The sequence below is a fragment of the Centrocercus urophasianus genome, unplaced genomic scaffold (assembly GCF_019232065.1).
Source record: "Centrocercus urophasianus isolate 14NV4802_14NV808 unplaced genomic scaffold, USGS_Curo_1.0 seq_24, whole genome shotgun sequence".
In the NCBI taxonomy this organism is placed as follows: domain Eukaryota; kingdom Metazoa; phylum Chordata; class Aves; order Galliformes; family Phasianidae; genus Centrocercus; species Centrocercus urophasianus.
The window spans coordinates 13032657-13054970 of NW_024884800.1; the positions used below are offsets into that span (position 1 = coordinate 13032657).

General features: G+C 41.0%; 1 protein-coding gene across 7 annotated transcripts in view; it reads left to right on the top strand.

The window, feature by feature from the left end:
- Positions 1-22314, top strand: part of DCX (doublecortin) — a 78360-nt gene that overhangs the window by 18097 nt on the left and 37949 nt on the right. For all 7 annotated transcript variants that reach the window (XM_042825126.1, XM_042825127.1, XM_042825125.1 and 4 more), the window contains one exon: positions 1306-1646. In XM_042825126.1, coding sequence (XP_042681060.1) covers positions 1306-1646 — 341 coding nt within the window. The remainder of the gene's footprint in view (positions 1-1305; positions 1647-22314) is intronic.

Below are 22314 nucleotides of genomic sequence, written 5' to 3' on the forward strand. Positions count from 1 at the left end.
ATGGAGTTTGTAGGAGGTAACAGATAAGGAAATGCAACTGCTTCTGTATCTGAAGAAGGATTTTTTTTCTTGTTCAAAATGGCCTTGATATTAAAATAGAGATTTAACTATCACAACACCTAAAGAACTGTAGGATCAGTCCAACAAAGCACAAAAAGAAACTTTGTAAGATCCTGCAGGTACCCATTTTATATCTTCAATTCCTATTAAAATTTTATCTAATGGTGAGACAAAGGGCAAAGGCTTTTTCCTTTAACACTGTTTTACTGTTTGTCTTTTTTTTGTTGTTGTTTTTGTTTCTGTGCATCCTCAAATGCTCAGCAGCCTGAGTCATTTCAGACTAGACAGCTCAGCTACGTTCCCTTAGGGAAACTGCTTCACAGTCTCATTCTAGTAATAAATCCTCTAGGATCCATCAGACTTGCAGGCCCCAAAGAAGCTCCTACAAATCCTTCTTTAAGGTGATTTTAAAACCTTAGGTAGATAGAATCCTATAAATTACAGATGAAGCTTGAAACTAATTTTGGATGGGATAGGGTAGGGCTTTATTTCTTTTTTCTTTTTTTTCCAATGAGTTACTACTAGGATTATGTAACATTTCACCCTTCTCTACTATGTCTATATTTGGACTTAATATATTTTTGGTTGGTACCAGCCATTTTGAGGCAAACAGTAATATTTGGTATAGTGTTCTATCTTAGCTGCTATTAGATCTGACTAATAAATCACTGACACTAAGTGTATTTGTTATGCCTGCTAGATTTATCAAAGATGCTTTTTGACAAAGATTGTTTAGTACTGGATTTTCATAATTCTTCAGTCTTTACAGAACAGGTACTTTGTGGATGGATGTTGATATCCTCTAGGAAGGGGATGATGGGCTGAAGTAGTAACTAGGTCTGTAAAGATGGAGAAGAAGCTCACAGATTTGCAAAATAATTTGGGTGATTAAATGAATTAAATGTTTATGAACTTTTAGACAGCTTAGTGGCATCTTCAGGTAACTAATACCTTTACAAATCTCAATCTTATTTAATCCCAGGTTTATGTGACTGACAGTGTGTGTTTGCTGATGTAAGTTGTCTGACTTGCTTACACTGGGGAAATGCTAAATCATGTTTTAAATAAGCATAAATCTAAAATATAAAACTCACACACTGTTTTAAGAATAAGATGTCTTTGAAGTTCTAATGAAAACTGTGATGAATGTTTTATGTAGTTAATGGGGGGAAAATGTGTGCTTTCTGTTTCTTATCAGTCTTAGGGTAAGAACTGTATTATACTGGTGTTCGTTTCTTTTGAAAGGAGAGAGTTACGTATGCTCATCTGACAACTTCTTCAAGAAGGTGGAATACACGAAGAACGTCAATCCCAACTGGTCTGTCAACGTGAAGACATCTGCCAACCAGAAAGCACCTCAGTCTCTGGCCAGCAGCAACAGCGCCCAGGCAAAGGAGAACAAAGATTTTGTGCGTCCCAAGCTGGTAACCATCATCCGCAGCGGGGTGAAGCCCCGGAAGGCAGTCCGTGTGCTCTTGAACAAGAAGACGGCCCATTCGTTTGAGCAAGTTCTCACTGATATCACTGAAGCTATAAAGCTGGAGACAGGAGTGGTCAAAAAGCTGTATACTCTGGATGGAAAGCAGGTAGGAGATTTTACAGATGTTGCCTTTTTCTTTTTTTCTTATCTTGATGCTTTGCTGATTCAGAACAATTTTTGAAGCCTAAAATTAACCTGAGATGATCACTGCCATCTGTTCTCTTAAAGTCAGACTTCCCATGCCAGTGGTTAAGTTACTAAATTTTCACTGATATCAATATCAAGTGAAGAGTGCAGCCAACCATCTGAGTGAAACAGATGCTCCATCCTGCACGCCAACATGCATTGTGTGTCTTTCGGGCCAGCTAAATAAATAACGTGGGGAGTTCAGCTTATGGCCACCAGTTGATTTGCCTCTGAAGTAATTACAAGAGCTCTCAGGCTTTGGATTCGCTGAGTGAAAATGTGTTGCTTGACTTGCCCTGCCTCCCACCGTGGCCTTGCTAAGATCCATGTATGCTCTCAATAATGAGGAGGAAAAGTATGGAACTGTTGCATCTTCTTGACTAAATACATGAATAGATAACGTGCAGAATGGGTCTAGGGGCAGAAATATTTAGGTGCTGGTCATAATGCGCTTCGTGTCTGCATTTTCCTAGGACTGAAATAAACATCTGTCTCTTGTTAGCAACTACACAGCAATAAGGCATTTCATATTACCATATCTATGAAAACCTTTAAAAGAATGCGGAGGATAGCTCTGGGGACTGGGAAGAACTAGATTCTTCTTCAAGGAAAATTCTGATCTTGATTTAATAGTTGTGAGTCTGCTGTAATTAAGAGATAATCTTATTTTTGTATCTGTTTTTCTTACTCCAGCTCTTTTGTTAAAGTTGGACACTGGCTCTTCTAGGATTTTATGCTGTTGCTTTAAATTAACTCTCCTATTTTTGGAGAAAATTATTCAAATACCTTGCCAACACTAAGCAGTGAATCCAACCAACCAACATGCAGCCTTTACAAATGAAAATGTTTATCCTTTCAGCACCCAACATTGGCTCATTAAGTGTCCAAGTCCAGATACAGTGTCTGTGAGTTGAATGTAGCTCTTGCTTTGTCCCAGCCCATACATGTTAGTATCTTTGCATCCTGTACAACAGTTAGTGGCTGTTTATAGTTTCAAAGATAAGAAATCTCAACTGCCCATCAAAGATTTTCTTTCCACTTGCCTCAGCCCTGCTCTTGTATCATTGTAAGTCATACAGCTTATATGACATACACGGGTGGGCAATTTTCCAGCTAAGCTGACTGTACAGTAGCATGTTGTAGTGATACAGGATGTGTGATGTACTGGGAGCACTGGAAGTGGCTGTGAGGATAGGGAGAGGAAGGACAAATGATTCTTTCGCACTGAGGAAAATCATATGTGGCCACAGGACCGTGCATCTTGAATCACAGCAGCTTTAAAAAAGGCCTAATAGATGGATCTGACCCAAAACCAGTTGTCTCCTGCTGTCTTGTTGCACTCACAGTTGTGAGGATGAGAATCTTAATCTGGATGAGTAGATTGCCTCTATTTTTTGAGAATAGCCGACAGTTTGGAGATCAGATGCAGGTTTGGATGAAGCATGGAAACTCTTGGCGCATGCCCCATTGGCATACCATCTTCTTTTCTGTTTTTAAACTATTTGCAGGAATAAACAGTGTTTTCCCCTCCACCTCTGATGGTAAGCAAGACTGAATCAGCTCATAAGCTGGACTATGTTTATGGGCTGTTGGTTGTACCTCCTTGGGAAATTCTGTTAGTTGTTAAGCAGAAATTTGGGAAACGCTGCTTGCTTTCGAGTTACAGATTGCCTAGAGTAGTGCTGCTGTGGGGCTGAGTGTAGTCTGGTGCTGGAGTGGCTGCCTTTCGTGGAGACATGGCTGAGGATGGAGCACTAAGATCTATGTAATTTAGCAATTTCGACTGCAAATGCATAGCAGCCACAACATATGCTTATATATCCAAAAGGAATTCAAGAACCTTGAAGGAAAGCAGCCTTGCTTTCCTCAAGTCAGCCTCAGAGATCCATAGAGAGTGGTGCCTACATTTTGTGCTTTGTTCATTGGGGCAACCTGAAAATTTCATCATTGTTTTTACCACAGAAATCTGATTTCAGTAAAGTCTAATTTAAGTTACCACATTTAACTTGTTTTACTAGCTTTATAATTTACCATTTTATGGAATGTGATATTACATTGTTAGGTACCACCAGCAGTTTTACTGCATGCAAATGTACATTTTGTATTGCAGTTAATGAGAGCAATAAGATTTTGTAATTTGACAGTAATGCAATGTTTGATATTTGTGGCATCAATTATTGCTGGAGGTCCCAGAGGAGCAAATCTGATTTACCAATGCTTTGTTCTTACTGGGAAGTTTCCTTGAATGCTTATATTTTAATCTAAGCTTATTTGAAATCTCCTACCTATGTGTGTTTTCACAATGCAGTTTTCCAAGCCAAAGCCAGAAGCTTCTGCTTTGAGCACTGTGTTTGCTGTTAGGGTTTCGTGACATACTGCTCCATAAAGTCTGACCTTCAATATGATATTAAAGGTTTTTGCATGTCTGATTCTGACATTAGAAAAAAGATTCTTGAATGCCTAATTCTCATGAATAGTACTTTATTTTCAGGAGAAAATATTCACACAAATGTGCAAGCTGCTCAAAGCTGAAATACTGACAAGAATCCTGACAGTCCGTCTCTTTGAGTGTCATCAGAGGCACATTACACTCTCTGCTGTGAAATGATAAAATTTACAAAAGGAACGTACAAAGGAAAATCATCTTTCCCTGCTCCATGGACTGTAATTTAATGAGAGCTGATTATTTTATTTATAGGCATTTCCATGGTGCTCATCAGTAGAGTAATCAAGATGCTTCAGAAGTACAGACAGTAGTGGCAGTGATAGACTGGTGTGTAAATAATTATATTTCTATGCACTGCAGACCTGCATTTGGAATGAGAAAGCAGTTAATTGAGAGCTGGATGGGATGAGGTACATCTGAATGAATGTAGCACTTAAAACAACAGTGGGTTAGATTTTTTTAAGGAAGTTTGTTTCTTGTTACATCTCAGATTGTTACCCTTTGGAATACTACTACCATTTTGAAATTAGAATCTCGTGTTTAAGTAGCTTACTTTACTTGCTCTTGCATACATTTTTAGTGCTTTGTGCCTAGTCTGTCTGCTGCTTCTCTCCTTGGAGTATATCACTGCCTTATTGAAAAAAAAAACCCAGAACTCAGAAGGAGCTTCAAACTATTGACCAAAGAAGAGTCATAACAGAATCACAATACAGATTTGTTTTCAACTCTCACAGCTACATAGAATGTAGTATCTGCCAAAGAACTGAGTGCATTAAACAAAAACTTAAGACAATAGATTAAATTCAGCACTTTGTTTCATGACTGCAGCTCCTATTCTGCTGAGATAAATGTAATAAATGTGTATGTATACATGGGTGTGTGCAGGACTGAATTTGGTCTGACCTGTGGGTCATGTCGTAAAGCAGTTGTATTGGCAGACTCTTTCTCTTTCTTTAAACTGTTACAGTTATATCCAGTGTCCCAAATAAGTCTGGATTCCTGGGAGCACCGACTGTTTTATAAATACATGATGACAGTTCCTGCCTCATGTAGTTAAACTGAATTAGAAAGCAGAATTTGACACAGTGGATGAAGTTGCATTCAAATATTTTGAATGCAGTAGTCTAAGTAGACCTTGCAAGTGTTGTATAGACATACTGTGCCATTTGTGCTTGAGCTTCTTTCACTGTGCTGTACAATAAATAGATGTTTAGGACAGAGGAAGCAATTTCATGACTAACAGCCCTGTGCCCACCTTCTGCCTTCTGTATCTTGCTTTGCAGGTGGTGTCTGTCAGCATTTATTCCTACTTTAAGAAATTAACTGAAAGAGTTAATGTCTTTTGTCCATACTGAACTTCTTTTATCCTAAGCTGTCTTGCATTCCAAAGTCTTAGTAATTCAGAATACATACAAAGAGGTCTATACAAAAGAAACTAGTCTGTTTGTTTGTTTTTTTTTTTTTTTAATGTGGATTACTGTTATGGGATGAGTGTGCAGCTCTAGAAGAGCCAAAAATGTATGCAGTAGGTTCAGTACTATCTTATAATTAAGACGCTTTTCAATGGTATGGAATTCTTTCTGTCTTTTCTTTAGCAGATGTATTGCCATGTCTTAATCAACTAAATGCCCCTTTCCATCAGTTAGCATCACTGAGTAAAGAAAAAATGTACTGCTCAGGTGAGAGAGAGCTCGTAGGCTCCAATTCCCCATAGATGTTCTGGTCAACAATCAGGACAACTGAATGCCATTTTTGCCATAGTAACGTACAGTGATCTGCTTTGGATTTTAAAATCTTCAAGCACAGGGAGAGGTCATGCATATACTATTTACTTGCTTTTATCTGGCCCAGACAAAGTGCTTCTATTCCATCTGAGTGTTAGCTGTCTCACCAAATGGAATTATATACTTTTATAAGTCACGGTACTTGTGAACGTACTCTCAAAATAATTTCTAGTCTTAATAAAATGATCCCTTCTGGCAGTCTTTATTGATGAGGATTTCTTGCGGCAGGTGATGAGTGGAGTTGATCTGATTGCAAAACTGATGCAAATGCACAGGAGACCAGCCCACCTTTCCTGTTCAGAGGAGAAATTCCCATTTCATTTTAGATGATTTGCATTGAGGAAGGACAGCAGCTGCAAGGAGAAAGAAGCAGGATGACTAAGCTCACACCGTGCTAAAAGTTGATTCTTTCACGTAACAGCTAACAAAGTAGTTGGTAAAGCAGCATCTGGTGCTTCACTACTAGTGAAAATGTACCCTGGGTGCATCCACATAAGTTGCACTGGAGAGACCAAACAAACTTTGGAGTTGTTGCACTGATTTTAAGCTGGGATTTGGAAACAAACCAGTAAAAATTTCACCACTCAAGTACCACTGCTAGCAATGGACCAAACTCTATTGCTAGGATAATGTAGTTCTATTATTGTATTAATGAATTTTAATTAATATGACACAGAATGAGGTTTGTACCAAAATATGCAAATGGTTCCAACTGCTGTGATTTGTAATTGATGCTCGAGAAGGTGAATAAGCCCATGGTGTATCTAGTAACATCTGCATTGCTGAAAGATCAGGGGTAAAAATAAATAAAGAAATCCCCCTAGAGCCCTGGAGTGAGTTAGTTTGTGCCCTGAGGCATGAGGTTCAAGGCTACAAAGCAAACAAATTGGTTTGCATGTTGGAACATGCAAAGAAGTTGAGGTGATGTGATGTTGAGACTAGAATGTGAAATACCTTGTCCTTGTGAGACTTTGTAACTGCCCATTTGGATTCTGAAAGGTTCCAGAACAAAGTAGTTTAATTCACTTGTGAAAAACTGGGGAAGATTTACCTTCAAAACTAATGGGAGGGAGGAATAGGAGATGAGTCTATTTCTTAATCCTGCGTCCTGCAAAAGGATCTGCGAAAGCTGGCACTAATGGGGAGAGGTGAATCCTGTCTTCCCTCCCTGCTGTCTAAAGCCATAACAATGAGACTGTATCTGTTCTGCATCTTCTCAGACCTTTTTAGGGCTTCTTGTTGGCTGCTGAGACTTGGCAGGCCTTTCATAAACCTCCCATTGTGATATCAGGACAGGTCTGGCTCAGGACTAGCAGAGAAATACCACAGGCAGCTTTGCCCATAGCACCGGTCACTTCTTTCTAGGATTAATTCTGTGCTTCATGCCTTCTCACTGCATTTGCAGGCTGCTCCGAATCAGGTTGTTTGTGTGACATGACTAGCAAATGCATGTCATGCAAAGAAGAGTAAGTAATAATGTATGGGCTTAAGAACTTCTGAACCCAAGCCACTTACATGGCCAGACAAGGCAGCCTGGTTCCCTATCTTTAGGGAGCTCTTAGTCTAAGCTAGAAATTCAGCTTTGCCTGATTCATGCAACGACTAGACGCTAACGCAGACAAAACCAATTTGGCCTCAGGTATCCCTTAAGGATTTTATTATATGCTAGAGTGAATAAGCCAGGCTTCCATGAACGCATATCTAAGTACTAATGATGAAATATTCAGAAGATTTTTAAGGTATTATTCAGAAACCTTATGCTTCTTAATTTCTGTTTACATTGGTCTATGGGCCGCAGAATCAGGGATAAAAGAGCCTGTCTAGGATACTAATGGCTTCCCCAGAGTGTGCCCATCAGACACTGTTGCTGAAATTGTACCTAGCTAGTGTCTTCAGTACTGTGCCAACCACAGACAGTAGTGAAAAATGCTCTACAGCTGTAGTACTGATGCTATGATAACTTCTGCCAACAAGCAAGCTGAGAATGGTGCCTCCACTCCTTGTGAGCATAATGAATTACTGACTCAAACACGTTTACTGAATACCTATAAAAGCTGTTATGTTCTAGCTCTTTTTTTCCTCATAGCTGATCAATTGATTTGTATTGTGGCCTGTTTAAAAATGAATGACCGAAGAATGTCCAGCTTCAGGGATTTGGCTGATCATGGTGTCACAAGGGTTTTGACAAATACCAGCTGACATATATGGCCTTGGATCAGTCCTTGCCAGAGGTGGCTCTGGGAATAAACAAAATTTTGCCTTAGATGTCCATGGCTGGAGCTCTCTGAGGAAGCTGCTTCTGGAGCAGTGTTAAATAAAGTGTTGAATTAAGTATGTCCCCTCCAAGGACAGACAGAAGTGCTGCAGTCTATGGACAGACTCTAGTCAGTTTTCCAGTTTCACATATTTTTGTTTTCATTATCCTTCCCTGTTGTGTGCAATTTAATGGTGATAGAAGGTGACTTTGTTTTCTGAGAGGCTGCCCTGTGTGCAGCCTCTGAGTCCTAATTCCTGTATTTATTAAAGCAGGAGCAGTTTGATCTCAGCAGCTTAAGTCTTGATGACATTTGTTCCCACAAGAGCTTTGAAGCTGGTGTGATTGCAGTTGGTGGTGTCTCCAAAAAACTGCCAAGGCCATGTGCAGAGGCAGAGGGAGGCAGTGAAGAAGCTTATCATCTTGCAAGGTTTGGCAGATATTTTGTCATTGCTTTAGCTCAGCCTCTGGTTCTAGAAGGTGGTGTGCTCACACTTGCCGTCCAACAGGTCTCTGGCACCGTTTGTTGGCATTTTGTTGTTCTGAAAACTCTGGCTAAAGGTCTCATGCATCGATAGTATTCTTAAAGAAGTGAGTCTCAAAGTCCAGAAGCAGGCTGTAGTGCTGCTTGCTGAAAACTGTTGGTCTTCTGGAAATATAAGCCTTGCTAGCAGACATGTATTGACCAAGATTCGTGTGAACATCTGTTCCTTCTATCACAGATGGCAGGCTGTCAAAATTATTGGAGGACACAGTCAGATCTGACCTGATGACCTAGAAGTACATGGCCCCTATCACTGAATCCTGGTGCTATTCACACCCCGAAAAAGAGAGATGTTAAAAATTCAATCCTCACCAGCATCTTTATTTTAGCAGTTCTTTCTGTCATAGAGAGTGACATGTTCCCTTTTCACTCTGAATCCCAGGGGAGAAGAGGATTATTCACTGTAGTGCCAGAGGGTTTATCTAGGAATAAATAAGCTGAAAATGAGCAAGGGAAAATTAGGCTGAATAACAGGAGCTGAGACAGGCTGAAAAGGCCAGAAGTTTCTGGTTCCTTTTATTTCTCAAGTAGAAATCTCAGAATTGTGAACAGGAGTCCCACCTGCTCTGACAGGGACCAGGTATCTGGAATTTATTCTGAGCAAACATCTACCTCAACACTTGGCATTCAGTAGATGCCTTATTTTGATGACATAGTAGAAACACAAATTACATGTAGTTTTTTTCCCCTGTGTACTGGGGGAATGTCTTGTTTATTCTGGTAAGCCTGAGTCCTCATTTCTTATGCTCTGAATGGTGTCATATTAGGTACATTTGCTCATGTTTATCTACCTGCTCTAGTGCATCAAGCAAGGAAATACTCTCCTGACCTTACCCAGACTTCAGAATCTGATTGTGGATGGTCCTGTATTCCACATCCCATAGTAAATTCCACCTCTTGTCTGTCTGAATCCATTGCTTCCAGTGCTTCCTTTCCATACCCTTCACAGCTCTTCTTGGCCTTTGATCAAAAGGCTGTTTTCTCTCAGTAGTGGAGAGCTACGACAGCTCATGCTTTGCTTTAGGAAGAGCTTGCACTAGATATGGCTAGAAACAGGCTGCCAAATAATTGAGGCTGATAAGAGTGTGTGATAGTGCTCTCATCCAACACAACAGTATCTCCTTTCTTTCTTATCCCCGAAACTGCACAAAATGGAACCAGTGATTTTTATTTTTGATATGTATGTGCATCTTGATGTAACTGAAGCATTAGAAAATGAATCCATGTTGCAAAGGGCCCATACTGAGCTGGAGAGGTTTTCCAAAGCCTTCCAGCCATGTGTTTTATACATAATGCTGGTGTCATTCAAACGTGTCTGTGTGGGCCAAGTGATACCTTTACTTATGTGTAGAGGGTAACAGCTTCCATCCACCCCCAGGTCTGCCAGGGGTGATGAAAGATACTGCCACAGAAACGTAATAAATGCATGTCTAAAGGAGTTTAGAAGAAAAAAAGCTGGACCCAATCCATCCAGATTGTCAGAATTGGCTAAGGTAGGCTTGCATATGTGGGAAGTGCAAAGGCAAGCCATGAAAGCTAAGGGCTGTTCCAGTTTGTGCTCAGGGCTTCCCAGGCTGCAGCAAATCGATTAGCACAGAGAGCTGGAATTGCAGGACTGCTCCTGGAAATTTGCTTAGCTCTGAATTTAAACTCAATAGGGAAAAGTGAGCAAGGCTAATAAACTGAGCATTTGCTGCTCCGAGACAAAAGACACACCCTCTCCCCTGTGAACATACAGTCACTCTTTTCTGAATTAAGACACAATTCTAGTTTTCTTGTTAAACCAAACAGGGTGTGTGCGAGTATATGCACATGTACTTATCTGTATAAGTGTGTTTTAGTAAATATTGCAGACATAGCTCTGCAGCTCAGCTTGCTGTTTGGTAACCTAAATTCTCCTCTTACAGTAAAAAGCCACTATTTTCCTCTGAAAACATGATCCTTGAGTTGTGTTAGTTATTGCTTTTTCTTCCTTTCCTTTAATAAACCCAAGAGCATTTTGCTGGAGTCTTTAATGTTACTTTGAAAATATATTTGATTACTTCTCCATCATGCTTTGAGATAAATACAAATCTCATTTTCATTAACAGTTTCAAATGTATCCACGTATTTTAAAATGCACAGGAAACTTTTGTGTGTTGGTTCACAATGCTTTACTATTACTTTCTATCTTGGAAAATAGTTTGAAAAATGCATAGGATTTTTCAACTACTAAGTTGTAATCTGTTTTTCAGTAATTCTTTCTTTTCTTCCTCCAGTAATTCTTTCTTTTCTTCCTCAAAGGGAGGAACTAGTTATATGAACAAAACTAGTGGTGAAGACAATATGCATCATTCATTAAAAGCATTTTTTTCAGGGGATTTTGCTTCAGTCAGAAGGTATGTGAGAGATCAATCATTCCAGGTCTGAGCCCTGTTATCTGGAGGACAATGAACACAACATTTTATTTTTTTAATTTGCTTTATTGGCTCCACTGGAATAATTATGTAGCCAGTGAACCTGCTGGGCAGCAGGGGAGAAGCAGGTCTGTGAGCTCCTTCCCTGTGCTCTCCTGCCCTCCCCATCTGCTCTGTGCCTACAGCTACCAGGGGCCACAGCTCTGCCTCTGCCACTGCCTGGTGTGAACATCACTCCCTGGTTGTGGTGGAGCCCTTCAAGCCACCATGCAAAACCCCCAGCCATGCTGATACTGGGATACCAAGATGAATAGGCAGTATAAAGGAAGATCATAAGTGCAGAGTAATGCACAGTGGTATAAATTACTCTCATTCTTAGCTTTTAAATTAGATGTATCTGTTCAGCTGAGAGGATTGGTCTTGATGAAGCAGCTAGTACAAATGTCTCAGCACAGATTCAGAACAAAATAACATGCTGGAACATATGGTATACATACAAAATTTAGAAAGGAACAGTTTTAAATGTTGCAGTAGTCCTTTTACCCTTCTACTTTAACTCTTCATCTCTCCACATTCACAAGCGAGCCTTGGAAGATAAGTAAATAATTTCTCCAGAGATTGTGCTGACCTGTAGGCCTCTGCAGCACTCCCATCTGCACTACAAAGGATGGAATAGCTTACACGTATGCTTGGAAACTCATTTGTAAATGTATTTGTAAGACCAGAATTCTGGTGAAATGTGAAGTAAGTTACAATGGTCAAAACATGTACTGTGAAGAGTTCGGTGCGAAATCACCCAGGCTTCCACTGCTCTCCATGGTTTCTACATTGTGGTATGGTTTTGTGCCTCTTCGTGTCTGGGAGTCTGACTCTGGCTGAGCTATCAGGATGACGTGGCACCCTGGACATCAATTTACTTTGTAGGTTGGAGGTGTCTAGCTATGTAAAGAGCCTGAGGGATGCTGTAGGTGTGGCTTTACAGATGGGGAATGCTCTCGTTTTCTATAGACAGAGGTGACATCTGCATGATAGGAAGCATTTGAAATGGTTTTGTAAAAGCTGCGTGGAGGGATTCTACTCTTTACATTTGGGGCACAAAAATACAGTGCTTGTGGAAGTTTTGCTTTTAACACATTCTTCAGTTCATTCTTCAGATGCGATTTGTGTAGCTATTAACTCAGCCATTTCTTTGATGTCCCCAATTTTCACACTGTGTTTCTCTCCAAAATAGTATCATTGAAATGGAGAGAAATTACGCCCTTCATCCTGGTTCCCTACCTTGTAATATTTTAAAAGTCTGAAGTATTTTAATAACGGAAGCAGAAGCAAAACTGCAATGCAGTGACTTCAACATTCTAATAATTTGAAACCTAGAAAATGAATTACTTGGGAAAGAAATGTATCAAGCTGAGAAGAAATCTGTTTGAATCTGTTTGAAACCTTAAACCTGAGAGGCCTTCCATCATGGAGCTCAGCTTTCTGGAAAGGCAGGAAGAGGACTAAACTTCTTTTCCTCAAATGTGCACGTATCAGAAACCTTATCAACTGCTGGCAGACTGCAGGATTACATGTAAATTAAGTGTATCAAAGAGTCGGGGTAGATAGCCAACGTTAGGAGCTAAGAATGCTATTCTTGCCTAGTTGAAAGCCCTTCATAATGGATTAGAAACAAGAACTTACATTTCTTAATACCAGCAAAAAATTGAGGCATCCTTTTGCTTCTAGTGAATTTTAATACTTTCAGAGTAAATGATACTGGGAATTTCTGTCATTTTAGACAACCCTAGTTGGAGAGTTGCAAAATGTGTCCCGCAAAATGAAAGCCATAAGGCTGCCTGGATTTTGTGTAAGACTCTCAATGGAGACTGTTGGTGAATGTTATTTTTAGCTCTCTATGGCAACAGAGATCTTTACATCCTTGGTGTTTCTTGCAGTTTTAAAATGGAGAGCAGTTTCCAAAATGTCTGCTTTTCTTTGAATTTTTATCCACCTCACAAACATCTCCATAAAGGTTTTACACTGCTGTTGGCACCAGGTAGTGATTTAGTGCCAAGCTGTGCAGAATTACTCCATCTTACAGTTTCTGCAGAATGCTTTTTCTCCCAGAAAGCAGATGCTGGTAACAAACAGTCCCATCTGATTCTAACATTCGTTATTTGGGTTGTTTCCAGTTGTATCTGTGAAGCATTCAGCTTAGTGTAAAATGGGCAGTAAACAACAAAAAGTAAAGTTGAGCCCAAAAGTGGATACATGAAAAACTACTGTACACATCTCATAATATTTAATACTGGTGAAAATCAACATTTTTTCTTTTTTTTTTTTTTTTAATAAACATAGCTCACCTAAGACTTTCTTACTTTTGATAGTAAGGCAGTTGCTACAGGAAATATTTTATGATAGGTGACAGGCATTGTGCTTCAGAAAGTCAAATAGCAAGAGTTGGTCTTGGGGTTCCTGGCATTACTCCTAGAGTCACCTGCAGGCTGTGGCCTGGGTTAAAGCAATTAATTTAGCAATTTCAGGTGGGTATGCTTTGCCTCATTTAAACTGATGGGGTGGGGTAAAATGAGGCTAAAAGTTTTCACATGTGTCCTAGCTGTTCTTTTAGGAAAAATAGAAGATGATTCACCTGTAAGTTATGATTCATAATGCAGAGAGCTGTAGGGGTGTGATATAGGTCAGGGTTTCTCAAGTCCTTTATTTATTTATTTTTCTTTCATCAAAAGACTTCCCGGATTGGATAAGAACATCCACTATGTATTGCTTACTGCTAACATTACTCTAGCAATCTAGCAATTTTTTCTCTGATCTTATTTCTTCCCTGCCTGCATGCACAGGGATTTGCCTGTTTGCTTTGCTTTCTTTGCCATATTGTTTCAATTATCAAACAATCTTTTTTCACTTCCACTTGACTTACATGTGGGTTTGACCTACAACTGGGACAATGTAGTCATTTTGGCAGATGTTTTGTGGACCGCCTTTCTGCTGGTTTTTGGGCCACCAGCTAAGTCTGGTGAAGAATGTTAATAGCACTGTAACAGATTCAATCTCTTCTTTTTGTTGCATCCAGATATAATGTATGGGATACCTGGGTTTCATACGCAAAGGTCTGTCTTCTAACACAAAATAAGTGTCCAGGCTCTGCCCCCTCAGCGGGTGAAACCCATTGACAGTGATCTCTTTTTTTGTATCTAATGCTGCATTTAGGCCAGGAGACAAAGCAGAGATTGATTCAGTCCCAACCTTCATCCCCTTCACATGTGATTCCTTTCCGTAAGTCATGCTTTCACTTCTTTTTTGCAGTCTGGCAGCTGCAAGGGCTGGTTGCTTGGTGACGTGCTCAGCAGCACAAAGAGCTCTCAGCTGGGAGGCCAGGTCTGTTGGCCACAAACAGCTGGGGTAATTTTATTTGTCTTCCTCTTGATCCTGTTAATTGCAGGGAGCTGAATCAAAGTCAACTTATAATATAAATGGGAGTACCAGCAGATACTATTTATGGCTTCTTTAACATCCCTCTTTTACTCCCTGAGTCAGGAAAGCAGCATTGTACACCAGTAGTGGTCTGTTATTACAGAGATGTAGAAATAAAGTCAAAAGGCACGAGTTACACTTCTGGTTCTGGTGAGGTTTTGGCAGACAGTATTTAAAATAAGTTGTCAGATGGGGTATTGGATTTACAAATCATTCCTTGATTTGATGTGTGAGTGCCCATTCATTGTACAGATCGTACACTGTGTGGATCACCTTCCTGAAACAGCTGTTAATGACTTTCTTCCACCTCAGAAGGAAGTACTGCCCCTCAGATTTCATGCAAGATAAAAACAAAACTCCAAGAATTCGGTGTTGTGATTTAATGACCCAGGAAAAGACCCTGGTATTATGAGCAGTGGTTTCTCAATTCTGCTCCTACACAGATTATATTATCCCAAGTTATTTGATATATTAGCTTTTTCATTGACATACTAAGATATACTATGGTCTCTGAAGAAATGTTGGGGGAACCTGATGGCTTTCTACTTAGGCCAGACTGTTTGGCCTAGATAAAAGACTGTGTAGATAAAAGAAAGTACAGGGGGAGTGGTGACGAGGGGACATCAGTACTGCTCAGCTGGTGCTTCTGGGGTAGCAGGACCTCTCAGACATGGGTCTGAGTGCTACCAAGAGCTGAGGCATCAGCTTAGATACATCAGAGCAGTTAGGCATGTGAAGAAATTCCAGCAAGTCAGCTTGTGTGGAGGTGCACTGTAGTGTTTGAGAAGCAGTATTCAGCTCTTAGAGGGGAAAAGTAAGGAAACCCACCATGGCTGAAGCTGGTCTCACCATACTTCTACTACTATAATAATAAGGACCGCTATATATATATTCCTAAATTACCGATTGTTTTTAGCTCTACTTTGCAAGACTTTTTTGTAATTTTGGGTGTAAATCAAAACTGATTCCAATCAGTTGTTAATTTTATGCTTTGGGGTAATCTGATTATGCAAATTAATATACAGTAGCTAGGCAAGTAAACTTTAACACTGAATATTTACGGTCCAGTGGTAAAACTGAATAGATGGAATAAAGAAGTTATATAAACTAAAGGATCTGCCTTTAAACTCCTAAGAGCAGAAAGCACTACAGGTTCATGCATTTTCTTCCCTGATCAAAAGCCCTGAGGTTCAAAGAAATAAAGCTACCTTTGGAGAGTTTGGGCTGCTCTGTTCCTAGGGCTAAAGTCAAGGAAGATAGAGTAATATGAACTGAAGTGGGAATGTAACTGCTTAACACTGCTAAGTCCATCATACAGAACTGCTGAGGGAAAAGCAAAGTTTTGTGAAATCTTCTGATCCAATTGTGAAAATGAGGATTCAATTTCACTGCCTCCCATTCAGAGAGCTGTAAGCAAGTGTTAGAGAAGATATTCTGGGTTTCTTTGGACCTGCCTCTCCAAGCAGAACAACGCAAAAAGATAATGTGCATTATTTGTGAAGGGGGAGCTTTCCCCCTCCTCTGCAACATCAGCTATTAGCCCGTCGCAGGGGCTGTGCATCAGCCTGCATACACCAACGAACCGATCCTCTGTGTCAAATCTTATGTAAATGCAGCAGCCTAATCCCCCTGTCCTAATAGGAATTTCACACCTTAAATCCTCACAATGAGCAGGGGCAAGGGCATTCCTACTAGGCAGTTTGATGCACCTTATTTTGAGAAAAATCACCGTGTATAAGTTCGTGGCAGTAGGGAAACTGTATTCTCCTATTTGTACAGAAGATTGAAGCATGTCATTCTAATAACAGTGAGGGGATTATATTCCTAAATTGTCGATGGATTCTGGGGGATTAGCTGCACCAAATGAGACCATTAGCCTGCCATGTCCTTCATTTTGCCCCTGGCCATCTTTTCTTGCTTCAGATGGAAATGCTCCCTGGGTGATACAGCTGAGTCTGTAGGGGTGGAAGGAAAAGAATTCTCTCCTGACCTCTGCAGCAATCCAGGTTATACCTCACAGCTTGGCAGCTCTCATGGTGTGCTGGGCTTGCACTACTCAAGTTGAAAGAAGTGTCAGTCAGCGCGTGTGGTGTCACTCTGAATAAACCCGTAGGTGAATTTATTATGTAACCTCAGAGAAGTATCACAAAGGCTGAAGTGGAGCCCACAGTGGGGCTAGGTAGTGCCTTGAACTCAGCTTTGTCTGCATAGATGTGTGTTAATCTCTCAGGCATGAAGAATATTTCTTAACCAGATGAGAAGACCAGCAGATGGGAAGACCAGCACTGTTCCTAAATTGCCACCTCGGAAAAGAAGGATGCAACAGTGCATCTCCTATCACAGCTGAGAAGTAATTGCTTTGCACACAGACAATCCATTTCTCAGTCTCAGAAGGACCATGGCTGTGCCTCTTACATTCCTGGTTACAAAGATAATTGTGGGTGCAAATCAGGCAACGGGATGTGCTGTTACTAACCATCACATTAAGCACAGTTCCCCCAGTCTGTTTGCTAGATGCCTTTTCTGCACGCACAGGCAGGGTGGATCTTAATCAGCTGTGGATTAACCACTAACACAGAACACAATGTGTGCACAGCTTTACAAGCAACTGTGGTTTGCTGGCCATTTGGAAGAAATCTGTGTACATGTGTCCTGTAATTTGCACTGCCAAAGCTCTTCCAAATCAGCCTTTTATTTTAGTTTATTTCTCACTGCAGAAGCTTTTTATTCCTTGTCCCACTCTCTTGTTGCAGCACCAGTCCTACTTGGCTGCTCTTTGTTTGCTCTGCTGTTACTAGACACTGCAGTTTGGACTTGCTTCTCACCGGTGCACGAATGAGGCTCTCCACAAGGCAGGCCTTTATATCTATTCTCTATAGAGTTTGTTCTACTGTGCCACCCTTTGAGCATTTACATGCAAAATACCAGTGCACTGAGTCAAATCTGCCACTACACAAGAGTGCCTGAACAAACTAAGCCTTGATTTTTTCCCAGGCCATCTGACTGTGGAAACTTTTGTTCTTTGCAACTCTAAATACTTGGGTTGTTTCAAACGATATTTGACTGTAGCTCATTTAAACATCTGTGGCTTTTCCTTTGGAATGATATCACTGTCCCAGTTAGATCCTGTGGAGCAAGGATTGGAAAATCCACTTCATGAAAAACTGTAATTTTAGAGTCAGCAATGTCTCATGTAGCAAGAAATGCAGTTTTGAGGGTAGCTTCTACCCAGTTATTTAAATTCTTCTGTCATTTAGGATAAACCCATCTGTAACAACAAAGGCCATAGCATTCCCCAAAATTCTTTCTTTTTACCCATGTCTAGCATGGAGTTGAAGTGGCTTCTCTGTGTTCAGCCCCACAGAAGGGCTGTGCCCTCATGCAGCTTTCTGTCCTGGCTGGGTTCAGTTTGTGACACTGAGGAAACACTGAGAAATCTAGAGGGAACTGAGACAATTATCAAGTCTGAGTGTGGATCCCTTGCAAATGCAGCCTTTCCTGGACTTTTGTAATGATTTTGGTAATCGGATGTCATTTTTGCAGCCTGGCTACAGCAATTTTTATATTTCCTGTTTTGATGACCTTTGCCAGCATTTTCTTGTACTCAAGAGTCCCAAAAGTGCCAAAGCTGACTGCGCTCTTGTGTTTAACAAATGCCTTAGCCAAGAATTTAACATAATTTAGTATAAAAAATATAAGGAAGGAAAAAGTATCTCATTACTGCTCAGGCCACAAATTACAAAACCCAGAAATTTCTTCCAGCCTTACTAGATCATGTCTTAAACAGACATTCAGCACCTGTGTCCAACCTGCCAGCACAAGGAAGGAGAGAAAACAGGAATGTTTACTCCCTCCAGGCCTTTCCAGCTCTGATCCCCGCTAAGCACTTCACAGATGTTGTCTTGCATTGCTTTGTGCTATCAATCTCAGCTATTTCTACTTGCATCTTGTTGACTGCGAAAAAGTGTATGACTGTTGTCTTCCCTATAACACTGTACTATATTTATATTTATGGTATCTGCAAGAGAGGATATACTGTGTAGTGCCTTTAAGCTTTGAGAGAGACTAAGTTCCATAAAGCTTTGCAAACCAAGACTGAGGACATCCCTACTGCTGCAGTTGTGACAGCTGCACTGTTCACAAACGCAGAATTTTAACTGTGCCACAGGCTGAGCTTTTTTGAACTCACAAAACAAATAGCTAAGGTTTGCTACATCCAGAGGAGTTACACCAGCTGCAAGTCCTGATGAATATAAAGGAGGTAGCAGGTAATGCATGATAGAATTTGTTTGTTTATAAGTGTACTTGCACAGACCCAATTGCTGCAGCAGCTCACTAATGTGTTGCGTTGCTTTTTCGGAAAGAAATGTGGGAAATGAACATAATAAGCATAAGTATCCTAAAAGTTTTTATTGTTTCCATCAGGCTATGCTGAGCAGTGAGAGTAGAGAGAGCAAAGGGGCTGAGGGAGGTGGACCTGGTTGGCCTCGCTCAATGTGAAGCACTTTGAGACATCATCCTTGCTGGAGTTGGCAATGGTGTGTGCTGACAGCAGCTCCCCAGGGCATTCTGCCTGAGGCAGGTGTGTGCTGCTGGTACCCCAGGGGGAGCAGATACTCAAATAGCCATTGCTGCACCATTCTGTAGGACACAGAGTGCACCTCTTTGCATGCCTGCCAGATGGTGCAGGGAGGCCTTCACTTTGCCCTCACTGCTCTGTCTTGTCTGCAGCTGCCAGTTGCTGCTTGGGAGAGACTTGATTCCCTTGGTCCCTGCACATCGGTAGAGTTAATGTCAGGTTGCACTGGGCTCTGGTGTCCTTTGGGCACCACACCTCAAGTACTTGAAAACCTTCCTGAGAATGCCAGCTATTTGTGTGCTGCTGTTAGGGCTAGGCTCCATGTGAGGCACAGGAAGCTGTATCCTCACATTAATTTCCAGTTAAGTGGATTTGTAACAGCAAGGCATGATACTCAACGTTTTTATTCTCCTTTTAGCTGGATAGTTGGGAGGAAGATGCCCAGCTCTCAATAGAGAGCTAGAGAAAAGTTACTTGTGGGTCGCACCCGTATAATCTGCCCTGAGCTGGCACAGTGGCAGAGCTGCTATTTCACTCTGAGCAAATGTATTCCCAAAGCACAATGTGTGTGGGTCTTGAACTTGCAGAAATCCATTAACAGGGCTGGTATGGGAGTTGCCTGGCTGTCACATGGGTTGTGTTTGCAAGAATCCTGTTAGAAAAAAATAGATCCTTCTTGACAATGGAGTAACCCCAAAGCAAGATTTTAAGATGTTGTAAATGGGAAGATCTGAGGTGCTATTTGCAGAGCAAGGCTGACATAAGCTTGGAAAGCACCATTAAAAGCAGTGCAGAATTATTGATTTACGCTAGCTGATAATGTGTTCCTAAAGCTGCTTTTTAAACCAACACACTTCCTATTGCTTGCCCTTGTCCTTTCTCACGTTGTTACTTCTGTCACTTGCTCAATGTGCTGACAATTTAAAAATGTATTTGGAAGGAGTGTTCAGTGGATTTTGAACGTGATACCATTAACAGGAGCATTGTTCTATCAGTCTTGGCAATTACGTGATTTCCTCTGCAGGGCAAATCTGCAGTCTTATCCACATGGGCAGGAGATTACCACCTTGTGAAACAACACTGCTATTTCCTCTGCCAAATCCCACCCAGCATCTGAGGGTGCTCCAGGCAGGAGGTTAGGCATTTGTCTGCTTCATTGCTGGCAAGGGGAAAAATATATATGCAGAAGAAAAATTTTCCTGACTTCTCTGACCTGAAGAGGTCAGAATAGCTTTTAAGTAACTGCATCCATGTAGCAGTCTTATTTTTTAGCAGAGCAGGAGCTAATGCAGCCGGTTTGCCTAGTACTGTCCATTCAGCATCTCCGTTGATATGTTAATCACATCCTCCTCAGCAGTCTGCTAGAACCAGCAGCAATGATGTAACCGAGCTCCCAGCAAATCCTTTGTTTAAGCGATTGCTTCTGCTCTGAGCCTCTTGGGCTGCGGCAAAAAGAGCTGCATCGAACGGGAAAGAAAGGAGCTCCGAGAAATAACTTAACCCTTTGCCTTGGAAAGGCAATTTTCCTCTGAGGTGCTTTCCCAGTTATCTTGTTTGGTTTTTTATTTTTTTTTTTAATGTTTGTGCTGTTTACATACATCCAATACTGTGTTAACCATCCTGTTGCTGAAAGTTTTCCATAATAGATCCCAGGATAGAGCCCTTTTCCTCCACTATATCAGCGAGGCACAGAAGAAGTAGCTTTAAAAATTTGTCTCTGGCTCAATAATTTACTCAGTGTGTGTGGAAATGTAGTAAACAGATGGACCAGATCAGTGAGGTGGGACCAGTGTCTCCAAATCTCAGCAGAGAATCTGGTATGCAAAACTGGACTTTGCATCTTTTTACTCAACAGGAGACAAAACAGTCTTCTGAGGAAGAGATTCAGGTTTCTTTCATTCCTCTAAAGGTAATTAATAGACTTTACTTACTCAGAAGGCATCTGCTCCATGTTGCACTCTGCTTTTCTGCTGTGCGGAGGCCATTAGCAAGCACATGTCTTCAGCACAGTAGCAAGTGATAAGGAAATCAGACTTGGTCTTAGAAAGGTGAAGTAGAAATCTGCTTCACACGATGAAAGGCAAATGGGGAAATGGTTGACCAGAGAAGAGAAATGTCCCATCTTGAACTTCAAAACATGAACATGCTTGTACCAAAATACTTAGTAAGCTGACCTCAGAGCATCAAGTGCCACAGATCAAGATCCTGGCCCCAGTGAGATCACATTGTACACACAACACACCTGTGATTTGGCATAAACATCCTGACATTCTGTCGTTGTCTGTGGTTTGTACTTACTTTTTATTGATGAAAGTTTTGGGGTGGAGCCTATGTCTGTAGGCAGTGTGATCTATGGAGAGACTGGACATTGTGTGTCCCCAAGAGCTACAACATCAGAAGGGAAGATAGGGCTCATTTCTTTGGTAGCACAACCAGAGGTGGCCTTGTTTAACACAGGCTGTTCTCAGAGTGCTTCACTGGCTCATTTTAGTACAGCTGCCTGAGAGGTGATGAACAGCAGAGCCCATGTGCAGACATAGGATCTGGTAAGGAAGGACATGTGTTTACATACCCAGTGGGCAGGGAAGTCAGTCTCACAGAAGTAAAACACATATCAGCACAGGTGAGCAAAGAGGAGCCTGAGGGGTATGCTGCCTCCCTCTTGTAAATGTAAATGCTTTTGAGACTTCTTCTATAATGAGTAGCTGTGCTTAGAAACATATCCAATGTGGGCAAAAGGGTTTTAGAAAACTGCAGTAAAAGGCCAAATCCTGCAGCCAGTATTCTAACCTAGAGAAGTTTGTCTTATTATTTTGCACAGTTTTTATCAGCAAAACTCAGAAGTTCATTTGCTTGGTTATAAGAGACATCTAATTTAAATTTTTCAGCCTTTGCTAGAGTTGATCCTGAGTTTGAAGAGGCTTACAGGAGGTAACTTGCCCTTGCTTTACCAGAGGTTTACGCACTGAGGAGTACGAAAAGTAATGAGTGCCTTTTTGCTTGGCAGCTGCAGCTGTGCTACTCTAAGAATTGTCACAGGGTGAATCATAACAAATGTTTTGGGTCTTGGAAACTTAAAAAAAACCTCTAGGAGGCAAACATCCAGTGCTGTAT